The sequence below is a fragment of the Rana temporaria genome, chromosome 9, assembly GCF_905171775.1.
Source record: "Rana temporaria chromosome 9, aRanTem1.1, whole genome shotgun sequence".
Lineage (NCBI taxonomy): Eukaryota > Metazoa > Chordata > Amphibia > Anura > Ranidae > Rana > Rana temporaria.
The window spans coordinates 117,156,259-117,175,480 of record NC_053497.1 but is presented as its reverse complement, the minus strand read 5'-3'; the positions used below and the strand labels follow the sequence as shown (position 1 = coordinate 117,175,480).

Below are 19,222 nucleotides of genomic sequence, written 5' to 3'. Positions count from 1 at the left end.
AGAGAGCAGTGCAGGGTTGGGATTGCAGCTTGCAGTCCAACCAGAAGAGGTTCTGCTGGCCAGAGAACCTGTCAGTGGTTGGAGGTAGAAGGGAAGCTGTTGCCACAAAGGGACCAATCACCTTTACCAGGGACTACAGTGAGTACAGTGAGAATCGGGAAACTTCAGGTGGTGGTTCAGCCTTGTGAGTCAAGCTAGGGACCGAGCCGGTTAGCAGGGGTGAAGCTTGAGAAGTACCTGGAGTGCCAAGCTAGGAACGCAGCAGAGAAGCAGGGGTGATGCCTGAGGGGATACCACCTCAACCCTTGGAGGAGCCCAAGGGATTCAGAGTCAGTGAATTAGCAGGTCTAATGAGAGACCGGGAGCTCAGTATTGAAGAACTACAATGAGAAGTTGTAGTGAAGCTGAAAGAACTGTTACGTTTGAGTTAGGAACTGTTAAAGACCGTTACCATAGGAGACAGCATTCCTGCAATTGCAGATGTGGCGGCTTCTTGCTGGGGCCTTTCCCTGCACAGCTGTCCTATTGAAGTCTCCAAGTCTGCAATTGAATCTATAACTACTTAAGGGTGTCCTGGCCCTAACCCTCTTTCCCTTGAAAAAAATATAAAAAAAGACTAAGAAATAAAACCTCTTTTGCATCCAAGAAGTGTCTGACGCCCAATAACTTTCATCATCTTTGCACCCACTATGCCTCACAACTCACTACATATTGAAGGATGTCAGCGGTCTGTGGCCTCATTAGACTGTTCCCCTAATTTTTCAAATACTTCATTACCAGATGTGGATGTCCTATTTAAAACTGCTTGCATTTCCTTCTCAAGATCCTTGTTCATTTGAAAAGCCATATAGCCCCCCCCCCCCCCCAATATTTGCTTAGTTGGTGTGCGTTAAAGCACAAACCGCATCAGGAAAATGGCAAATCTCAAGAGATCATCCAGACGAGGTAATTAAATCTAAATAATATATACATAAGCTAGGTAAGAAAAATATGAGATTCCAAGATATATCAACTGGAGCTGAATCATTTTAATTGACATCCCCAACTGCTCATTCTTTGAGAGGATAATTGATCATTCAGACTGGAGAAGAGGGGAGGGCATTAAATTCTACCTAAGTTGATATTTTAGCTACAGGAGGTGTGTGGTGGACTGGCTTGTTACATGCCTTGGATTCTCCAACAGAGCCCCAAACAATAATTCCTAACCTGTTGCTGTTCAAAGTCGTCACAATAAGAACATAGAAGCTCAGGGACAGAGCAAGAACTCCTCCCCCTATGCATTGCTCCATGAAAGTTTCCAGTAAGACACAGTACCTGAAAACCTACTGCTGAGCTCTATCTTTAAATAAATCATAGTGCTCTGGAAATCCTTTGTTATACTTTAAATGTTTATTTGTGTCATAAAGATTATATACTGAACATATAAAAAAACATAGAATAGTTTAAATATAAACTTAAAGAAATTGACCTGTAACCATAAGAACAAGTTCAGATTGTGCATTGCTGTACATGTTTTACACTGTTTTGAATTGGAACGCAATCGACTAAGGCAATGCACCTGCTTCCTGTAGGTTGTAATGTGTTGGCAGCCCACTGAAAATGAACGGACTGCTTTAACTCTGCGCACCTTAACATGCAACATAATATACATTAACGTGCTTGTGTTAACATGCTGCATAGGTGCAATCCCAGTCTTATGGTTTCCCTTTCATAAAACACAGGTGAAAGGTAAGTGTATGTACTGTATATTGGCATGTGTATTCATTTCACTTATTTGCAGTTTTCTGGTTGTATCCCCCATTAAGCAGGTCTGATTTTCATCTCAGACTGTTTGTAAGAGTAGTTATATCCTTTTCCAGAATTCCAGTTTATTCCATCAGCAAAGGTATCATGGTTTCCCAGCAGGTACTGTCCGTTCAAGTTAGATTGGTGGCACTGGTTGTACCACCAGGAACCTTTATAGAGCTGGACACAATCTCTGTCACCTGTGTCATTGTCTTGGTCTACAGTGGAGAACTGCATTCCATTGTGATATGTCAAAGAATCTCCTAGGAGAACATAATGAATTTAAAGAAACATTTTAGTAGGAGACTTTTGCAAAAATGATAAGCCATTTTTTTTATAAACCTCCATGTCTGTAACAGTTTTATTCTCCTCCCCTCTCAGCAAGTACCTTGACTCCTGTAAATGACAGTACCCAAATTAAAGTCTATCTAAAGGCAAATGTTTTTTGGGGGTAGAGTAGGGGAAGGTAACAGCCACTATAACTTATTTTTGCCATCCAAGTCTGTAAATCTTACATATAAGAAATGTGGATTATTTATTTATTCAACTTAGTACCTTAGCCTGGTGTTTACGTTTAATGACATGCAGCTTGGACCTTATTCAGAACAAGAGGCAAGCCCCCTCCCACTTCAAATATTACATTCCTTACCTGCATTACCACTTGTGAAATTTCTGATTACCAGCTTAAACTTTTCAGCTTCTCCCAGAATTTTAAAGAAGTTGTATTTAGCAAAATGCTTGATGGTGTCAAAGCCTTGAAGATCCACTCGCAGTTCCCAAGTCCCTGACATGACAGAAAAATGATTATCATATAATAATTTTCTTTTATCGTAAAAGTATGTTGGTGCCTTTATTATATGAATTTTAAAGAACTTTATTGACGAAAAAAAAAGTTTTAAAAACTGCAAAATACTGCAGCTTTAATGGAAATAAAATTTACAGGACGGAAATGGAGTATTAAATTGTGTCAAGAAAAACAATAAAATGTTGATGTGCGATTCTCCATTTTCCTTTCTGCTTAAAAATGAATTAATATTAAACAAGTTTTAAAAAAACTTCCTGCAAGAAAACACCCTTATTTATCATTACCTGATGACGTTATCACGTGAATATTCTCATTCCCCAGCCAGAACTCTGTCAAGCGGCTACCAAACCCCTTCTTGTAAGACTCCCAGTTTTGCAGGAAATCCACAGATCCATCACAGCGCCTCTGGAAAACCTAAATAACAAATTCTATGACTATTGTTGAGCCCAGCATTAACAAAGTTGCAAGTCTTTCTTTGCATCAGTCTAGAATTATAGATTAAATATACAGCACATTTTTTGGGGAGTACATTTGTGTGCAAATTATTCCTGCTCACTACAATGGATTAAATAGAAACTGCTACCTCCAACCTGTTTCGACTATCCTGTGCTGCCACATATTAACTGATGGTAGCTGACGTGAAAAACATACGTTTCCCAAAGAAATCTGAGCTCTGCCTCTCTCCACCATGATTCACAATTTGTGACCCAGTACCAGAGCACTGATCACAATTAAAGAGACTTACGGAAGGAACACTGATCCTCTGCTTCAGCTGAAAATGTGAGTGATAGTAGAGAAAGAGCAGGGTGAGGGTTTTTCCAATCAGCTTTGTATTTTTATTATTTTACAGTAATCAGAAAGATTATACATGACTTCTAAGGCGTTGTTATGAGTTAGTACATTATGATCATTGCTCTTTGCTTTATTATAGGATGGTGATGGGTTATATACTTGCTGATTTTGAACTAATCAGGATTCATGAAACACAGGTAGAGATACTTACAACCCAGCCTCCCCCATCAGTGTGCATGTCACAAAGCACTTTTAATGGATTTTTTCCATCTGGGAATATTGTATACCAGTCGCTGATACTGAAGCCTTTCTCCAGGAGCTCCTTACAGTTCCTCGCTGCTGAAATAATAATGACAGAATTGATTAAAGTCAGGAAGACGACCTGTGCCTTCTCTACAACTGGCTCCAATTTTTAGAGTCAGGGAAAGTCAGACCCCAACTTGAAAACAATTTGATAGCCCTGGTTTAAAGTAATAAAGCTTCATGGATTTGTGGTAATGTCCTTTCCTTTTTCAGTGTAAATCCTTTGGGGGAAAAGAACTACCAAAAAAATATAAAGGCAGACTGAGGTACTATTTAAAATACATTTAAGGATATTTTACTAAATTCTTAAGTGCATTAGTTTTCTAAATATTTTCCAAAATGTTTGCTTTAAAATTGTATTTGTTGGACATTTGCAAAGTTTGAACATTTGCATCAATGTGAATATACAGTACGTGGTATGGTGACCCTTAAAGGGTCACTAAAGGAATTTTTTTTTTTAGCTAAATAGCTTCCTTTACCTTACTGCAGTACTGGTTTCATGTCCTTATTGTTCGTTTTTGCTTTGAAGTTGCTGTAATTTTGCTGTGATCTCCACACTTCCTGGTTGTCTGGCTCCTTATAACCATCGTACTGGGAGCTTTTCACGATGGTCTAAGCTGTCATTACTGTGTGTCTAAAACTTAACAGAACCAATCAGATTCATTTTAAAAACAAAACACTGCCCTGGATTTGTTTGTTTTTGTTCTGTGTGTCTCTCTAGTTCACATAAACATGAAACCAGTTTAAAAACGAAAGTGAAACTAGAGGCACATTATATGATTGAATTTAATCTATTTTTAATCATTTTTAAAAGGAATCAGTTAACTTTTATGTCTCTATACCCTGTAAACAGTCATTTCAGCAAAACATTTTTTTTCCTTTAGTGACCCTTTAAGTTCCTGCCCCGAGATTACCTGGAGGTCTTATCGTGTAGATTAAGCTGTTTTTAACTTGCAAGCATACATATATAAAAATAATATATGAATGTGTCTCTGTTACCATGTGTGATTTCCGGAGAGCCTGCGTCTCCCTTCTTCCCCTTCTCACCTGTGCATTAAAGAAAAGAACGATTTTTTATAAACACAGGGTTTGCAAACAATTACATGGTGGAGTAAGCTCTCCCAAAGTAATTATGTGCCATCCAATGGACCAGGGACAGGATGTGATCACTTTGGAGAAGCCCCCTCACCACAGTCCCAAGGTCATATATATAATTTGATTGACCTGTATAAGTACATTACATACTGTATGTTATATTAGGATACAATCACTGATAAGTGTAACACTTGCTTATAACATATCAACATAGGTATATTCTCCCTTTGTTTCATAAAATGTGTTGAGAAAGGCCTAATTTTTTGGCAGACTTCAGCAGATAATGCAGGGGTAAGCAACCCCCCAGCACTGGTGCCACTAGCGGCACGCAAAGCCTCTTTAGCCAGCACTTGACTCCCTCCCCATCAGCAGAGCAGCGCAGGGAAGTGTCGTTGAGACACTAATGCATTCCAATTTCAGAGTTCCCCACGCCGCAAATGCACTGAGGGGGGGGCACTGTGCCCCCACACATTGTAAAAGATGGGAAACATTATTTGGTTCTCTAACTTTGCTTTAGCTGCGATTGTCAGCTTTTGTGATGAGGAAGAGATTGGGTGCAGTTCTGCTGGGGGGTTCCTGTTTCCAGGAGGAGGAGAACTGTTAATGGCCACTGCCAAAGCCAATCACAGTTCTGCTAGCCCCACCCACCAGCTGGAGGAAGATAACTCGCTTGGTTGCCACTACCAATCTTAGAAAGAAAGGATTTCCCTGTGATTGAGAAAACCACAAACAGTTTGTTCAATTACTGTTGAGCTTTTGGGAACTTTCTTGAAATTATTCCTGAACCTTTGCGTCACTTACTACTGAGCCCCTGCACTCTGTGTCCCTTTAAGCCACAGCCAGTATTCAGCGCAATGAAAATCATACCCAACTTTTGATGCGGCGCGTATCGCCACACTTTTCCTCAGCAGCGTGGGCACCAGTGGCGGTTCGTCCATAGAGGGCGCTGGAGCGCCGCCCCCTCTGGCTCTCACCGCCACTGAGTGAAATAACATAGATTCATGCATTGCACGAATCTATGTTATTTTCGCCGTTGCAGCTGTTATTCAGATGGTCGGCGCTCAATGTCCGGCCATCTGAATAACGCCAGCTGGTTGGCTGTAGGGAAATGTCTATCAAAGCCAGCGGCTCTGATAGGCTTTCCCAATACAGCCCGGAAGCTTATTCTCGGAGCGCACAGACTGTACGCCCCTTGAATAAGATGACAGGCGTCTCAGCCAATCAGGTTGGCCGGTTCTGGCTACCAGTAACCTGATTGGCTGAGACGCCTGTCAGTCATCGAGGGCGGGAGAAGACATCGTGGGACGTGGATGCCTAAAACCAGTAAGGTAAGTGCCGGGCGGAGGGGGAAGAAAGCAATTTACAGGGCACAGTGGGGACAATTGGCACAGTGGTGACCATTAAAGGGCACAGTGGTGACAATGTATGGCACAGTGGCTGCGTTTAATGGATGGCACAGTGGTGACAATGCATGGCACAGTGGTGACAATGGATGGCACAGTAGCTGCATTTAATGGCATGGCACAGTGGTGACAATGGATGGCACAGTGACTGCGTTTAATGGCATGGCACAGTGGTGACAATGTATGGCACAGTGGCTGCGTTTAATGGCATGGCACAGTGGTGACAATGCATGGCACAGTGGTGACAATGGATGGCACAGTAGCTGCGTTTAATGGCATGGCACAGTGGTGACAATGGATGGCACAGTGACTGCGTTTAATGGCATGGCACAGTGGTGACAATGGATGGCACAGTGGCTGCGTTTAATGGCATGGCACAGTGGTGACAATGGATGGCACAGTGACTGCGTTTAATGGCATGGCACAGTGGTGCGAATTGATGGCACAGTGGCTGCGTTTGATGGCATGTAACAGTGGCTGCGTTTGATGGCATGTAACAGTGGCTGCGTTTGGGCACAGTGAGACTGCAATTTTTTTTTTCCTTTGCGCCCCCCCAAATATTTTGAGCACCAGCCGCCACTGGTGGGCACAACTTTTGATCCTGCACACAGGTCCGCTGCTATCAGAAAATGCCCCTGACCTGAGATCACCATTGCACATCTATTCCAGATGCTTGGGGGGCGTGGCCTGATGCATGGAGAGCTAGGACGCTTGTTCCAGGAGCTCCCGCACACGCCGTCTGTTAACGGCTACTACCGCGACCCTGACACGCCATACACCCCGGTAATGGGACGGAAGGGAGGGGGAGACGTTCACCACCCCGCCGATGCAAGCAGGGACGGCGAAATAGACAGATTCTTTCCGCGATTGAGGCCGGAGCAGCGCGGCACCCCCTCGTCCAAGATGGCGGCGGCCCGCTCCACAGGTCCCCACGAGGCCTCACACGGAGCTTCCTCGCAGCGCTCAGCTTCAGGTATGAAGACCAGGCAGAGAGCCATCTCCCCCCCTGACTCAGACGCTGGTTCTACCCGCTCCGCCTGTCACTCCCCGGACACCCACCGCTCACATGCTGACTGGGACTTGGAGGCTTACATTAAGGCCCTGCCGACCAGGCATGATTTTGAGGCCTGTGTCCAACGCATGGAGCGCTCATACAAGCAGGAGATAGCTGAACTCCGCAGGGATGTCACTAACAGGTTAGAAGATGTGGAACAAACTGTAGAAGAGAATGTAACCACCCTACAGGCCCATGAAGCCATACTCAATGATCACACTGCCCAGATCCAACAGCTAATGCTAGCCCAGGATGACCAGGAGAATAGGGCCAAACGCAATAACATTCGCGTGCGTGGCCTCCCTGAATTGATTGAAACCAAAGACCGGTGTGTGCGGGCCCCCTCCCCGTGCGAGGACCGCGGCACCCCACTTAGGATTCTCAGCTCCCTTTGGGTGATAGCTGAAATGTTGCTAGCAACAGTGTTAGAATGGCCGTTTCGGCCTCACTTTTTCTTTCATTACTTCTTCTTCTTTCTCTTCCTTCCCTCTGGGCCTCTTGCCCGACCCTCTCCTCCTTCCCTCTCCCTCCCTCCTCCTCTTCCCCCCTCTCCTCCCCCTCCCCTGGAGTCGGCGTGCTCCCCTCCGGTAAGTTACTATCTATCTTCTACCGAACCATTTTCATGGCCACCCCTGCCTACCTAACTGTATCCTCTTTGAACTGCAGGGGCCTGAATGTTCCTGAGAAGAGGAGACAGATTATGTATCACTTCCATAAACTTCGCACTCAAATTCTTCTCCTCCAAGAAACCCATTTTAGATCTGATTCAGTCCCCAAGTTCCTCCATAAGCAATACCCCACTTGGTTTCATAGCACTAACCCCTTATCGAAATCTAAGGGGGTTTCCATTGCCTTCCATGCCTCGTTCACGCCCGATATCTTAGACTAGTATATAGATACAGCTGGAAGGTTTATATTTTTAAAACCGTCTTATAAAAAAGTGATCTACACTGTGATTAATGTGTATTCTCCCAACCAGGACCAGCTGCAATTCTTCACTTCCATGCTCTCCCGCCTGAGGAAGTTTAGCGTGACCAACATGATCCTCGGAGGTGACTTCAACGCTGCTCTAATACCCCGCCTAGATACATCAACTGGTAAGTCCTCGCTCTCTCTGGCTACTACGACCAAGCTGCGTACTCTTTTTGCTGACCTTTCCCTGGTGGACGTGTGGAGAGTTCTCCATCCCTCTGCCAGAGACTACACAAATTTCTCCCCCGCACACTCATCTTATAGCAGACTGGACTATGTACTCATCTCCCGGTCGCTGCTGGATCTCTCTCCCAGTGCCTCGATTGGCCTCACATTGTGGTCAGATCATGCACCCGTCCATGTCTGCCTGGGAAAACCCCCCCCCCTATAAACCCAGAGCCTCGTGGAGGCTTAATGACAACCTACTGTCGGACTTGGCTTGTTCCGCTGACATCATTCAGACCATTACTAACTTCATTACAGACCATGCACGCGATGACACCAACCCGCTCACGAAATGGGAAGCCCTCAAGTGTGTCCTAAGAGGCACGTTCATAAAACACGGCTCTAGACTCAAGAAAGCTTGCTCGGTAGACATCAACCACCTCCTGGCTACTATTACGGCCCTGGAGGACTCCCACAAACGTTCCCCTGACGCATCTAAAATGGTGGATTTGGCCAATGCCCGTCGGGACCTCCTGCAGATTTTCGCCGACCGATCTTTGGTGGCTAGAGATAAGGGGCGGTTTTTGCACTATTCTCAGGCCAACAAGTGCGGCAGACGACTGGCAAATACCCTCAACCCGCGCCAGACCAAGAAACATATCCCTTTTATCTCTTCCCCCAGTAAAGGTAAATTGATGGTCAATTTCGCCATCGCAGAGGAATTCCGACAATATTACTCGGACCTTTATAATCTCCCACCCCAGCCCCCCCCATCCCCGTCTGGCCCGAGCAGCTCGTCACCTGATGTGTCTTCCTATATCACCGAAACCGCTCTCCCATCCATTGCAACAACTGACTCTGACGAACTAGAAGAACCCCTGACTGACCTTGATTTTTGATCAGCCATTAAGAAACTTAAAAACGGCAAAAGCCCTGGCCCGGACGGCTTTACCCCCCGTTTTTATAAGACATTCAGCACACAACTGGCCCCCCTTTTGGCGAAAGCTTTCAATGTCATCAGTGAACATTGCCCCCCATCCTCCTCCCTTTTATCGGCCCAGATAGTGGTCATCCCCAAACCCGGCAAAGACCATTCCCAGTGCTCCAACTTCAGGCCGATATCTCTTCTAAATGTCGACTTGAAGTTATTCGCAAAAATTCTATCGGACCGCCTTGCGCCGCTCTTGCCAAATGTTATACACGGAGACCAGGTGGGGTTTGTCCCTGGCCGTGAGGCCCGGGACAACACCACTAAAACTCTCCACCTGATAGCCTATGCCCATAAACACCGGATACCGACCTGCCTTCTCTCCTGTGATGCAGAGAAGGCCTTTGACCGGGTCAGCTGGCCATTTTTGCATGCCACTCTCACCCAGATTGGGCTGGGACCGAAGATGCTCTCCCGCATCATGTCCTTATATACCTCCCCCTCTGCCACTGTATTGGTGAACGGTGTTCAGTCGGGCACGGTGTCGATCAACAACGGCACCAGGCAAGGCTGTCCTTTATCCCCTCTCCTTTTCGCGCTTGTCATTGAACACTTGGCCCAGGCGCTCAGAGCAAACCCTAGTGTACGAGGTATACAAATACCTTCCTCCCACTGCAAACTTTCCTTATACGCAGACGACCTGCTTCTCTATGTTACCCAACCCCACATTAGCATCCCATCCATCCTGCGAGAACTTGCTAGGTTCAGCAGACTCAGTAACTACAAACTAAACTTGTCTAAAACAGAAGCCCTGAATGTATCCTTACCGCTACCGACCCTCAACACCCTTAAATCTAACTTTTCGTTCCAATGGTGGGAGAGGTCTATCTCCTACCTAGGTACTGCCATCCCCGCACAGCTGTCAGAGGTATACACGCTGAACTATGGCCCATTACTAACCAAACTTAGACGCCTCATGTAGGACCGTATGGACCTTCCTATCTCGTGGTTCGGGCGCATGAATGCGTTGAAAATGGATATCCTACCCAAGGCATTATATCTATTCCAGGCACTTCCGATAGCTCTTCCATCTGCCTTTTTTCGCTCACTTCGCTCGATGGCTATTCGGTTTGTCTGGAGGGGAAACCGCCCAAGGTTAAAACACAAACTTCTATGCTCCCCCGTTACTAGCGGGGGTACGGGCCTCCCCGATTTTGAACTATATCACACTTCGGCGGTGCTCTCCCGAGTCCTGGAGTGGTTTCCTCGCCCACTGCGTAAAGTTTCCACCATGGTGGAGCAGGATTTGTCCCCTGTGGACGTCCGGGCTCTCCCATGGGGATACGCCAAGACATACCGATCCCTCCCTGGGTTGTCCCCCCTGACTAAGGATGCCCTGACCATTTGGTACCGGAAGAGGGAGGCATATGCTCTCTCCACTGATCCGGGGCCCTTAACCCCGTTGTTCGACAACCCTGTCCTCCCAGAAAGCAGAACGATCCTAACCATAGATGACTATGATAGAGCTTCTTGGCCAACCGCCCACCGCTTTGTTCACGCTTCCTCCGGGACCTTTACCACACCCACGCCCTCCACATCCTCTCGGATAACCTGGCTCACTCGGTTACATCTCTCAGCGTATTGTAAATCACTCCGTGCCACTGGCCAGGTCCACAGGCCCCTGACTGACTTCGAGCAACTCTGCTCGCTCCCGGACACCCCGCGACATACTCTCTCCCAGACCTACAAACTGATCTTGGAACACACACACGACTCCCTACCCAAGTTTACTGCAGCTTGGTCGGAGGACCTTGGTAGAGATATCAGTGAGGCGGATTGGCGCAAAGCCTTCTTTTATACACACAAGTCCTCTATCTCGAGCTATGCTCAAGAAAATAATTATAAAGTATTGTCAAGGTGGTATGGTGTTCCAGTCACCCTCGGGATCATGTACCCATCCGCTTCTGACTCTTGCTGGAGATGCGACCAGACCACAGGTACGTACTGCCATATATGGTGGGAGTGTGACTTAATTCGCCCTTTTTGGGAATTCATTTTTCAGATCTATACAGACCTATATGATAAACCACTTGCTCCCTCCCCCTCCATAGCCCTCCTTTCCATTCTCCCAAGCTCCTTTAAGCTCCAAAAACACACCCTTTTGAAATTTTGTTTGAGTGCTGGCAGACAGCTGATCTCCAGACATTGGAAATCCCCTACCCCCCGACCCCAGCCGAATGGGTATGTGAGATGAACAATATCATGCTTATGGAGGAACTACAGGCCAAATCCCTTGACACCCATCCTAAATTCTCTTTCACCTGGAGTGTATGGAGACATTACTCCACTTCAGACAAGCTAAAATCTAGGCTGAACCCAGCCTAACTCCCTGCCCCCTACTAAGTGCCGGTATACCCCACCCCCTGGTTGTGGAGGGCCGTCTCGGAACGGAGCACGCCGCTCCCCTCCCCCCTCCTTCCCCTTCCCCTCCCCCCCTCCTTTCCCCTGTTCCTTCTCTGTTCCCCTCTCTTCTTAAATTCACTAATTATCTTTAGTTTCCTTTCCTCTCTGTCACATGGCCCTCTTCCTGGGCTCCCCAAACAGACCATGCTGTGCTTTTATCAGCCCCCTGCGGGCTCGGTGCATCTACAGAGCCCTTAAATTACGGTGCATCCCCCAAGCTGGTTGGTAGATCCCTGCACCCCAGTCCTGACTGTACAAATGTCATGGACGCTACTGCCCTTGTTCCTGGCCGCAAAAGGCTCCCAGAGGGGCGGCCGGGACACGGGTGGTCTCTTTCAGAAGCTGGACTGCACTGCACCGCCTATAGATGTTTAACCCACCAATGTGCCTACTTAACATTTATTTGTATTCTCTCCTTAATCATTCGACATGGTAATGTAACTGTTTTCCCTTTTATTTGTTATTTTATTTTTGTGTTTCTACTTTTATCGACTGGGTCACCCTCTGTTGGGTTCCGGTTGAAGCTGTTCTGTCTGTCTAAAAACCGACAATAAAAACTTATTGAACCTATTCCAGATGCTTGTATGTGACATCACATATAAGCACGTGGGATGGATGCGAGAGGTGGATCAGCAGGATGAGTGTGCCAAGACAGGTAGATGTATCTCATCTCTGCTTCCTTTATCCATTCTGCATATCACGCATATCATAGATGAGAAGATGGTACAGCGGTGGAGCAGATGAGCAGGAGGGTACAGCGGTGGGAAAAATGAGGAGGAGTTCAGAGGTGGGACAGAAGAGCAGGAGGGTACAGCGGTGGGGCAGGTGTGCAGGGAGGTACAGTGGTGGAAGGGATGAGAAGGGGGTTCAGCAGTGGGACAGAAGAGCACAAGGGTACAGTGATGGGGCATATAAGCAGGGGGGTTCAGTGTTGAGCCTGGTGAGAAGGGGGTTACAGTGGTGGGACAGATGAGCAGGGGGGTTCAGTGTTGGGTCAGATGAGATGGGGGTTTAGTGGTGGGACAGAAAAGCAGGGGGGGTAGAGCAGTGGGGCAGATGTCAAAGGAGGTGTATTGGTGGGACAGATGAGCCGGGGGTTACAGTGGTGGGACAGATGAGCAGGGGGAACAGAGGTGGGGCAGGAGAGCAGGAGGAACAGAGGTGGGGCAGGGGGGTACAGAGGTGAGACAGATGTGCAAGAGGTCCATTGGTGGGGCAGATGAGAAAGCGGATTACAGTGGTGGGGCAGACGAGCAGAAGGGTTCAGTGTTAGGACAGATAAGAAGGTGATTCAGTAGTGAGACAGAAGAGCATATGGATACGGCGGTGGAGCAGATGTGCAGGGAGGTACAGTGGTGGGGCAGATAAGAAAAGGGGTACATTGATGGGGCATATGAGCAGGGGGGTTACAGTGGTGGGACAGAAGAACAAGGGGGTACAGTGGTGGGGCAGATGTGCAGGAGGTACATTGGTGGGAGGGATGAGAAGGGGGTTCAGCGTAGGACAGAAAAGCAGGTGGGTACAGTGATAGGGCAAATAAGCAGGGGGTTACAGTGGTGGGAAAGGTGAGCAGGGGGTTCAGTGGTGGGACAGAAGACCGGGAGAATACAGTGGTGGGGCAGAAGAGCAGGGGGTACAGCGGTGGGGAAGATGTGAAAGAAGGGGCATTGGTGGGACAGATGAGCAGGGGGTTACAGTGGTTGGACAGAAGAGCAGGGGGTACAGAGGTGGGGAAGATGTACAGGGGGGTACAGTGGTTGGGCAGAAGAGAAAGGAGGTACATTGTTGGGACAGATGAGTAGGGGTTACAGAGGTGGGCAGATGAGCAGGGGGAACAGAGGTGGGACAGATGTGCAGGAGGTACAGTGGTGGGGCAAGTGAGCAGATAAGTTCAGTGTTAGGACAGTTCAGTGTTAGGACAGATGAGAAGATGGTTCAGCGGTGAGACAGAAGAGCACAGGAATACGGCGGTGGAGCAGATGTGCAGGGAGGTACAGTGGTGGGGCAGATGAGAAAGGGAGAACATTGGTGGGGCAGATGAGAAAGGGATTACAGTGGTGGGACAGATGAGCAGGGGGTTACAGTGGTGGGACAGATGAGCAGGGGGTTACAGTGGTGGGACAGATGTGCAGGGTAGTACAGTGGTGGGGAAGATGAGCAGGGGGGTACAGAGGTGGGGCATATGTGCAGGGTAGTACAGTGGTGGGGCAGATGTGCAGGGGGTTGCAGTGGTGGGGCAGATTTGCAGGAGGTTGTAGTGGTGGGGCAGATGTACAGGGGGTTGCAGTGGTGGGACAGATGGGCAGGGGGGTACAGAGGTGGGGCAGATGTGCAGGGTAGTACAGTGGTGGGGCAGATGTGCAGGGGGTTGCAGTGGTGGGACAGATGGGCAGGGGGGGTACAGAGGTGGGACAGATGAGCGGAGGGGTACAGTGGTGGGACAGATAAACAGGGGGGACAGTGATCTGAGGTGTGAAGATGCATGAATTGGGGCTGATCTGAGGCGTGAGAGTGCAGGATGTTAATTTCTCTCTAGTTTACAGCATTTACTTTTCGCGGTACTCAACTTTAAAATAATCAGCCATAATATACTTTTTTTTCTTATGCTGATTTTGTATACATATATCAGTAAAAGGATGTCTTCAATTCCTGTACCTAAAAAGACCTGCTTACTCTGTTTGCATGTCTTGAAAATTCCAAATGGGATGTTGGTACATTTGAAGCGAATCAAAAATGCTTTTTGTGTTGGTCTTTTTAAACCTTCTGACCATAAGAATACATTGCATTTAACATCTTTTAGTTTACCTTTGGTTCCTGGCATGCCTGGATTTCCTGGATCTCCTACAAAAAATGACACAAAATTATTTAGTCTAATAGGTAGATTCAGTAAGAGTTAGGCCAGCTTATCAGTAGATAAGCCGACCTAACTCAGAATCTACGCCGACTTATGTTTAAGTGTATGCTCAAACAGAGATATGCTTAAACATATCTAAGATACGACGGCTTGCGCCGTCCTATCTTAGATTGCAATATTTCGGATGGCCGCTAGGTGGCGCTTCCATTGCGGTCGGCGTAGAATATGTAAATGAGTAGATACGCCGATTCACGAACGTACGCCCGGCCGACGCAGTACTTTTACGCCGTTTACGTTAGAGATAGGCCGCCTAAAGTTAGAGCTTAGCCCTACATGGAATAGAAATGTTAAGTATGGCCGCCGTTCCCGCGGAGAAATTTGACATTTTTACGTCGTTTGCGTAAGTCGTCTGTGAATCAGGATTTACGTTGTTTACGTCCACGTCAAAATCAATAGGCCCGTGCGGCGTACTTAGCCGCAATGCACACTGGGAAATGTAGGCGCCCGGCGCATGCGCAGTAAAAAAAAAATCAAAAACGTAAGGTCAAGCCTTATTAACATAAAACACGCCCCCCTTACACACATTTGAATTTGGCGCCCTTACGCCCGCCCGCTTTAGGCTACGCCGCCGTAACATAGCAGGCAAGTACATTGTGAATCATGTACTTGCCTCGCTAACTTACGGCGGCGTAGCTTAAATGCCTTAAGCTACGCCGCCGCAAAGTTGCGGCAACGTACGTGAATCTAGGCATAAGAGGTAGAGTAAACTGCATATGGTAGTATATTATAGTTAGTATAAGTTGTATATAGTAAAGTGACACAGTGAAAAATTCTTCAGCAGCACAGAGTATTTCTCAAGAGGAAAGTGGCTCTTTGTCACATGACTCTTATTATTACATTATGCATAATCAGTAAAGAATATGCAGTTCTCAGAATCCATAAAAACAAATAGGTTTTGTAAGATTTTGATAAACAACCAACCTTTCTTTCCTGGAAGACCAGCCAATCCTTGGCTGCCTGGCAGACCTAATAAATGGTAATAGAAAAAAAATACATATAAAATTTTTTTTTTCTTCTTAATGCTCATGAACGAGGGGCAGAACCCTTCACAACCTTTACTCCTCAGTTCCTGGTCTACTGTACATCCTTTTCCCCTAGCCAGTGATTCAGAAAGTGCTGAAGCCAGAGGTTCAGCTGACAGCCAAATCAATAGCATCTTCAGGAGTAAGTCAGCATTGACAGCCACTGAATTTCTCTCATGACTGGTTTCCTTTACCACCCAAGAAGACCTGCACCAAAGAAGTGCAGAACCCATACATTTTGTATCACACCCTCCAGTGTCAAATGACCAAATGGTGAGCTTGCTATGGGGACCATACTCTACTCAAAATTAAGAAATTATGAATGGGGCTGCTCTTTGTCAACCATCCTGATGTGATTTTTTTTTTGTCCCAGCAGTTCAATTCTTAATATATTTACCATGTTATATAAAAGTCATACCAACCTTTCTCTCCAGGTACTCCAGGTTCTCCTTGGGCTCCGGGGGTCCCAGGACATCCCCTTAAGAAGGTAATTTGCTCTGTTCCAGCTTGCACAAAAGTGAAACAAATAATTATTATAAGATCACCAGATAGGTCCCCTTGATGAAAAATAGTGTCTTCTATGTGTGGCTGAGGTTTTATTCAGCAGGAAAGCTGAGTGATTGCTCAGGTATAATCTATAGATTTGTTTTTGCGAAATACAGCAATGAAAAAATGACACAACTGATATTACATTTTCTATTGGCTGCCAACATGTTGAATCAAATACTGGTTTCTAATATCACTTAACTACTCCAGTGGTAAGATCTCCCCACCAAAGTTTCCAGTTCCATTTAACAGCTGCAGCTATTAGGAAACCAAGTGGTAATGTCTAATGAGTTCTGCGGGATAAACGGATACAAAAAAAAAGCAGAACACTATACATTTGATCGTCTTTCTAGACTGAGCTTCCAGTTCTAGATAGCTATTAATATACAATATATAGGATTTTATATCATGGACAATGTAACGGAAGGAGCTGGAACACACAAAGATGGACAACCAACAACAACCAAAAACTCCCAGGTGGACAGAAAGGAAGTGGCAGGGAGATCTCACCGCAGAAGCAAGCAAGACATATAGAACAAGTGTTGGCAGACTTCAAAGGGCAAACACAGTGTTTGGTTTTGACCTTAGTTTGAGATGCTTATGAGATCATTCAACATTGAGATCATCTGCATTTTATCTGCTTTAAAGGGGTTGTAAACCCTCAGAGTTTTCCACCTTAATGCATTCTATGCATTAAGGTTGAAAAACCTCCTGTGCTGCCTCCCAGAGCCCCCCTTTTACTTACCTGAACTCGGTCTTTCCAGCGACAGGGACGAGCACACCAGCTCCAGCCAGTGTCTTGGTCCTCAATGGATAGATTGATAGCAGAAGGAGCCATTGGCTCCCGCTGCTGTCAATCAAATCCAATGATGTGGGAGCTGGGGGGTGGAGCCTGGTACTGTTGTCTGTTTTAATGGATGGAGCAGCAGGACACGGGAGCACGCCCGCACAAGTGCCCACAGGGAAAGCTCTTTTCTAACGGGGCACAAGAGAAGAGAAGCCAGGACCCCAGAAGAGGTGGATTGGGGCCACTCTGTGCAAAACCCTTGCAAAGAGGAGGTAAGTATGACATGTTTGTTATTCTTTTTTTTAAACAAGACTTTACAACCCCTTTAACCACTTGCCGCCCGCCAATGACAGATTGACGGCAGCAAAGTGGTTGCCTAATCCTGAATGGACGTCATATGACGTCCTCAGGATATTGAGCCGCTGCGCGCCCCCATGGGCGTGCATCGCGGCGATCGTTGTTGCGGGGTGTCAGTCTGACACCCCGCAACACCGATCTAGGCAAAGTGTCTCTCACGGAGACACTTTACCACGTGATCAGCCGTGTCCAATCACGGCTGATCACGATGTAAACAGGAAGAGCCGTTGATGGCTCTTCCTCACTCGCGTCTGACAAACACGAGTAGAAGAGAGCCGATCGGCGGCTCTCCTGACAGGGGGGGTTCGCGCTGATTGTTTATCAGCGCAGCCCCCCCTCGGATCGCCACACTGGACCACCAGGGAATTAAAAAAAAAAAAAACAGTAAAAAAATATATAAAAAAAAAGATGCCAATCAGTGCCCACAAATGGGCATTGATTGGCAACATGGATCCATCATTGCCACCCCTCAGTGTCCATCAGTGCCACCCCACAGTGTCCATCAGTGCCACCCCACAGTGCCAATCTGTGCCCAGTGCCCACCTATCAGTGCCCATCTGTGCCACCCATAAGTACCCATCAGTGCCACCCATAAGTACCCATCAGTGCCACCCATATGTGCCGCCCATGAGTGCCCATATGTGCCGCCTATGAGTGCCCAGTGCCGCCTATGAGTGCCCTTCAGTGCCGCCTATGAGTGCTCATCAGTGCCGCCCATGAGTGCCCATCAGTGCCGCCTATGAGTGCCCATCAGTGCCGCATACCAGCGTCCATCAGTCCCGCATACCAGCGCTGCCTATCAGTGCCACCTCATCGGTGCCCATCAGTACTACCTTATTGGTGCCCATCAGGGCCACCTCATCGGTGCCCATCAGTGCCGCCATATCAGTGCCCTTAATTGAAAGAGAAAACGTACTTATTTACAAAAAAATTACAGAAAAAAATAAAAACTTTATTTTTTTCCAAAATTTCAGTGTTTTTTTAGTTGTTGCGCAAAAAAAAAATCGCAGAGGTGATCAAATACCACCAAAAGAAAGCTCTATTTGTGGGGAAAAAAGGACGCCAATTTTGTTTGGGTACAGAGTAGCATGACTGCGCAATTGTCATTCAAAGTGCGACATGGCTGAAAGCTGAAAATTGGCTTGGGCGGGAAGGTGCGTAAGTGCCCTGTATGGAAGTGGTTAAGCTGCTTTTGCATCTCTATACACTTGTATGGGAAGAAGAGCAGTTCTGGAGCAAACAAGGACTGTTGGCTTCTAAGAAGGCAGAGCCCGATTTAGCCCATTAATTTCCAACCATAACTAAAACATCACTTTTGAATGGACTAACTCTTTAATAAGAGTTAAGTCAAAATTATTTAGAGAATTTCATTGACAAATATTTACCCCAAAACTTCATCCCATAGTTAAAGTTTCTTTGAAGAATATATAAATAATATCTCACCAGAGCATGTTTCCTCAGCATTACTGAGTGTGGTGAGCAGAAAGAGGACCACAACTGGTAGGGCCAACATCACAACTCCTGATAATTCAACCAGCTTCTCTTCTTGCCCTGGTATGTCTGACACTATTTATATACAGTCAAAGTCCAGTAGAAATAATAACCAAACTGTCTAAAAAAAAACTCTGCAAATCATTGCGCAACCTCAAAAACAATGACATTATTCAGGGAATGTGTCACATTTGTGTCACAGAAATATCATTTAACAAATGCTCTTGGTGTCCTCAAACTCACCCACAAGCCAGCCGCCAATGTTCAACACTCCATTTCAATTCTGATGACAGGAAAGATGTTATTGATATTTTAAGTCAACAAGAGTTGACATTTCAAC

At 46.6% G+C, this 19,222-nt stretch overlaps 1 protein-coding gene across 1 annotated transcript; it reads right to left on the bottom strand.

Annotated features, from left to right (window-relative positions):
- Positions 1-1,377: 1,377 nt before the first annotated feature.
- On the bottom strand, positions 1,378-18,942 carry LOC120913895 (ficolin-2-like). Its single transcript, XM_040324229.1, has 9 exons — positions 18,835-18,942; positions 16,124-16,207; positions 15,601-15,645; positions 14,571-14,606; positions 4,685-4,732; positions 3,594-3,721; positions 2,875-3,004; positions 2,435-2,569; positions 1,378-2,048 (listed from the first exon to the last, which is right to left on the bottom strand). Exons 1-9 carry the CDS (start codon positions 18,902-18,904, stop codon positions 1,801-1,803), a joined length of 924 nt encoding a protein of 307 aa, XP_040180163.1. The 5' UTR covers positions 18,905-18,942; the 3' UTR covers positions 1,378-1,800.
- Positions 18,943-19,222: the final 280 nt, after the last annotated feature.

Coding starts and splice junctions, on each gene's coding strand:
- LOC120913895 (XM_040324229.1), bottom strand. CDS start 18,904: ATGTTGGCCCTACCAGTTGTGGTCCTCTTTCTGCTCACCACACTCAGT. Junction 16,208..18,834: donor TGCTGAGGAAACATGCTCTG/GTGAGATATTAT, acceptor CTTTTGTGCAAG/CTGGAACAGAGCAAATTACC. Junction 2,570..2,874: donor TCACGTGATAACGTCATCAG/GTAATGATAAAT, acceptor CTGTCATGTCAG/GGACTTGGGAACTGCGAGTG.